The 5175-nt window shown below is 62.9% G+C and overlaps 1 protein-coding gene across 1 annotated transcript in view; it reads left to right on the forward strand.

The window, feature by feature from the left end:
- The window catches only part of LOC144230432 (serine protease 33-like), a 4787-nt gene extending 1390 nt beyond the window's left edge, over positions 1 to 3397 (forward strand). Inside the window, exons 3-5 of the mRNA XM_077762770.1 lie at positions 84 to 361; positions 1906 to 2072; positions 3128 to 3397. Of these exons, the coding sequence (XP_077618896.1) occupies positions 84 to 361; positions 1906 to 2072; positions 3128 to 3397 (715 nt within the window). The remainder of the gene's footprint in view (positions 1 to 83; positions 362 to 1905; positions 2073 to 3127) is intronic.
- Positions 3398 to 5175: the final 1778 nt, after the last annotated feature.

Consider the following 5175-nt stretch of genomic DNA (forward strand, 5'->3'; position numbering starts at 1 on the left):
CTCCCACCCTGAGGTGGTCCCTGGCCACCGGCCGTGGGACCCGGGCACGGCCCTCACACCCCGGTGCTTTCGCCCATCTCCAGGAAGCAGCCGCTGTCCAGCTACCTGGTGCTGCTGGGCTCCATCTCCTCCTACCCCCAGGCCGGGGACCCCCAGGAGCTCCACGCGGTGGCCCAGGTCATCACGCACCCCGAGTACTGGGAGGAGAACAACAGAGCGGACATCGCCCTGGTGCGGCTGGCCTCTCCCGTCACCTTCAGTGGCCACATCCTTCCGGTCTGCCTCCCCAAACCTGGAGACCCCCTGGGTCACGGCACCTGGTGCTGGGTCACCGGCTGGGGGAACGTCGCCACGAGCCTACGTAAGGACACCCAGAGAGTGCGGCAGGGGGTGGGGGCCACCGGTGCTGACGGGGCCTCCCTAGGGCCTCCCTCCCCAGGCCCGGCTGCACCCGCCACCACACTCCCGCGAGATGAACACGGAGCCCGCTCGCGGCAGACGGCGGCCGCTGAAACACTGCCACGACCGTGAAGGAGCAGCCTGCCCTCCCAGCACGTAGGACGCAAAGCACTAAAGCCAGGCCCCGACAGGGCTCCGCAATGCCGGCCCCCACTGGGGCCAGGAACATTCGGAGCGCCCAGTGCCGGGGCCCCTCGTACGTCTGCAGAATCCACACATGGCCCCTGCCCTCGAGCCAGGGCCTGCTCGCCTGGCTCAGTCCTGGCTGGGTGACCGCCAGCCTCGCTGGGCTGTGGCTTCCCCCCTCTGACACGCAGTGTCTCCAGTAACCTCATGGGGTCAACGTAGGGTTACACGGAGTGACGCGTCCCAGGGGCTCCTGACAGGGCCGGGCGGGAGGACATTCTCGACACACAGTGTCCCGGCAGCCAGCCGTCACCTCCGTCAGCAGACCGTACCAGCACCTCCTCCTTGGTCGCCGTAACAAATTCCCACAAACTGAGGGGCTTGAAACAACACAGTGTAGCCTCTCACGACTCTGGAGGCCACGGTGTTGATGTCAAGATGCTGCTGGCAGGGCGGGGCTCCCTCCAAAGGCTCCAGGGAAGGGTCCTTCCCGCTCCTTCCAGCTTCTGGTGGCTCCCGGACGGGTCTGGGGCTCCTTGGCTGATGGCCGCGTCCCCCCGGGCCTGCCTCCATCTCCACACGGCCTCTCCTCTGTGTGTCCTTTTCTGGCTCGCCTCCACCCAGCACGACTTCATCTTAACTAATTAATCTGCAAAACCCTTATTTCCACAGAAGGTCACATTCTGAGGTGTGCTGTGTGGACATGGATTTTTGTTAAGTTTATTTATGTCCGTAGAGAGAGAGCGCGAAACAGCGTGCACAAGTGGGGGAGAGGCAGAGAAGGAGGGAGGGAGGGAGAGAATCCCAAGCAGGCTCCGCCCTGTCTGAGCACAGCCCAATTCGGGCCTCGATCTCAAGAACCATGAGATCACGACCTGACCCGAAGTCGAGTCGGACGCTCAACTGACTGAGCCGCCAGGTGCCCCGACATGAATTTTTGAGAGGCAACATTCAAGCCGCTTTTGCCCTGAACCTTGGGGAGCCGGGAAGAGAGGGATCATTCGGTGGAAGCGACAGCCACACTGTATGGCCAGGGGCGTGGCTCTTGTCGCACAGCTCACTGTGTGTCCAGCCTGCCCCCCCCGCCCGGGCCTGTGCGGGAGGCCGACCCTGGGGAGAGCAGCGGCTCTTCCTAGTGACCTGCATCTGTGCCGACGGCTCGGCCTGCTACCCGGGCAGGTTTGCCAGGGATTCCCGAATACAAATGCAGGCCATCGTGCCTGCAGCAGCAGGGTGGTGACAGGCAGATGTGACACGCAGCGGCTGAGAGCCAGGAGGCGGTCACCCCCCTTCTGAGCTCTGCTCTGCTCCTCCCCGCAGCGCTCCCTCCGCCCTTCACCCTGCAGGAGCTGAAACTGCCCCTCATCGACGCCCAGACGTGTAACAGCTACTACCTGGAGAGTCCCGGCACCGTGGGCGCGGGGTCCGCCATCCTCCAGGACATGCTGTGTGCCGGCTTCGAGAGCGGCCAGAAGGATGCCTGCGGGGTGAGCGAGCCACCCCCCGTGGGGCCGGGGTCTCCCAGTCGTCATCACCCCCCAGGACCCCCAGGGTGGGGGAGGGCGCATTGTTTGAAACACTAGGGTCGGGCGCCTGGGTGGCTCAGTGGGTTGAGCGTCTGACTCTTGATTTCGGCTCAGGTCATTATCCCAGGGTCGTGGGATCAAGTCCCGCATTGGGCTCTGCACTGACATCATAGAACCTGGTTGGGATTCTCTCTCTCAAATACATACATACATACCAGGGTCAATTTGAAAAGAAAAAAATCTGTTCCCGGACTCTGTCTCACTTAAACATCTCCTCAACATCGTCAGAACGTGAAATACTTGCAAACATGCTTAAACAAATTGTGACCATCTTCTCTATCCCTAGATCTTTTTCTTTTTGGCCCTTTGGGCTTTTTCTTTTTTTCTTTCCAAAAAATAACACTCAGCGCCTTTGAGCAAATTGTCCTGAGGAGCAAGGTCACTTCTGGGCTGAGTTGGTTTGGTCTTTCCTTGCCTGCTTTTATTTAAAAAAATTTTTAAATATTTATTATGAGAGGGAGAGAGAGGAGAGAGCCAGTCGGGGAGGGGCAGAGAGAGGGGGAGACACCGAATTTGAAGCAGGCTGCAGGCTCTGAGCTATCAGCACGGAGCCTAAAGCGGGGCTCGAATTCGTGAACTGCGAGATCACGGCTTGAGCCGAAGTCAGACGAGTAACCGACTGAGCCACCCAGGCGCCCCTCCTTGTCTGCTTTCATAAGCCAAACACACTTTATCTCACGTGCCCTTAGTATTATCACAGATGGTTTCATCAAAAAGAACACAGAGGTGCTTCTCAAAGCCCTGGCTCTGAAATGCACGGTTTTATTTAGAGACTATGGTTTTTCCATCACATTATTTGTCCCATATGCCAGTGGTTTCCCCCCTAATTGGCAGACCTCTGCTGCCTTCCAGAAACATCCAGCCCACACCAACCCGTGTGTTAGACCTAGCCAGCGGTGTTGAAGGGAGGCCCCTGTGAACGCCCCTCCCCTTCTGGACTCCTCCTTTCTCTCCAGGGTGACTCCGGAGGCCCCCTGGTCTGCGACCTTGGTGGAGTCTGGACCCAGGCAGGCGTCGTGAGCTGGGGATTTGACTGCGCCCTCCCAAAAAGGCCAGGGGTGTACATCAACGTCAGCGTCTACAGTGCATGGATCGCCAGCACCATCCGGGGCTCAGCCCCGGACACCAGAAACTTCTCTCCAAGCCGTGCCGGGCTCCTCTTCCCTGCCATGCTGCTCGTTCTGTGTCCGCTGGTGGACGCGCTGGTCTCCCTGGGCCTCGCCTAACCGGGCAGCCAGCCTCGCGGCCACAGCCATGTGTGCCCTTTCCCTGTGGCTGCCGGCTTCTTACAGGAACCCCCCTCCCCAAACCCTCCCTCGACAGCTGCCTTTGACAGCCCGCCCGCTGTCCTTGGGCACCTGCTCTGGCCCCTCCCCCTCAGGAAGCCACCCCATACCCACATCTCCCGGCTTAGGACGCCGAGGCCCCACCTTTCGAGTGTCCCCCATGGGCTTCAAGCTGCCCTCACCCCCACCCCCCGCCAGCCTGTGAGCCCCCGGGGACAGAGCCTGGCCTCCCCGTTCCTCACCCAACATCCAAGTCGGCGTCCCAGGGTGCACTTACCCCCGGGGGTTCCTGTGGGGGCCTCTGGGGCTCCTGGAACTGCGGTTTGCAGCCCCCGGTGCTGGGCTGGTGCCTCTGCAGGCCAGTCTATGTGTGACGCAATAAAGATAAACCTGCCGAAGGACCGGGTGACCCGCCCGTGCCTCAGGGCCCCAGAAGGGTGTATGTGAGCACATCTCCCATTTGTGGGAGCTTCACCCCCAGGGTGTCACTTGATGCCCACGGCAGCCCCGGGAGGCACGCGTGACTATTATTCCCACTTTTTTTCACACAGGCTCAGTGGGATCCGGCAGGGCTGGGGGTGAAGCCAGATCACCCCAGGTGTGAACGCCGACGGCTCAGAGCCAGGCCGAGTCCTTCCCCAGCCTGTCGCTCAGGGGCCATGTGTGAGCCAGCAGCTGGAGGAGGGGACACAGGGCGGGGTGCGAGGGACGAGAGGCGCCTGCAGGTTACAACCTGGGCAGGGGATGGGAAGGACGGCTGAGCCCTTCTCAGTGGGCCCCTCGGCCCCCTCCCGGGGCGCCCCCACCCCGGCCCACAGGTGAGCCGAGGGGTCACCTCCGCCAATGGCTCCCTCTGGCCCGCAAGCAGCACGCTGAGAACCCTTCCCCCTGCACCCCCACTTGCCCCCCAAGGCCTTCCCCACAGCGTCTCCTGTCCTGCGGCCGAGCTCTTCTGATCCCCGCAGCCCCCTCTGGAACCTTCTCTGGACGCACAGGGCCCGTGTGTCCTGTAGGGGCGTCTCCTGATGACTGAGAGCCAGGGAGGTACCCCCAGCCCCAGGCCGGGCCTAGCCGGGATGGCGACTGCTGGGTGGAAAGGGGGGGCGGCTGTGTGGGCGGGCTGGGGGCTGGGGCTGAGGACAGCCACGAGGAGCCCCGAGACGCAGGCAGAGGAGCGGGCCTCCCTGGCTGCAGCCGGCCTGGGGGACGGAGCCCGCACTGCACCTCCGGGGGCGTCCACGCCACAGCTCCGGGCTCACACCGGGCCCGTCGTTGCGATCGCCTTGCAGCCGCAGGCCCTGCGCGGATGCCCCACGTGCCAGCCGCCAGAGCGTGCTGGGTGGCCCGCCGGGCACCCCAGGGGCCAGTGCGACCCCCCCTGCACACGTGACCTCCACCCCTCCCTTTAGCGCTCCATCAACCCTTCGGTCCCACAGCCAGCAAGCGTGCCACTCACGGGCCTGGGAGGCGGCCGACGGCCAGAAGCACATGAGACCAAACCCGATCACGGCGGATGGTGTGAGGTTCCAGGAAGACAGCGCCAGGGTAGTGACACAGCCAGTCCGGGAGGGAGGAGGCGTGCAGCTTGCCGTAGATGGGAAGCGCGCAGAGAGAGCTTTGCTGAGGGGTGACATTGGCGCCGAGCCCTGAATGCCGTGAGGAAGTCTTCCATGTGACTCTCTGGGACAGGAGTCTGCAGGGAGAGGCTACCCCAGGCC

This window comes from Crocuta crocuta, unplaced genomic scaffold, assembly GCF_008692635.1.
Source record: "Crocuta crocuta isolate KB4526 unplaced genomic scaffold, BGI_CrCroc_1.0 scaffold234, whole genome shotgun sequence".
Taxonomy (NCBI): domain Eukaryota; kingdom Metazoa; phylum Chordata; class Mammalia; order Carnivora; family Hyaenidae; genus Crocuta; species Crocuta crocuta.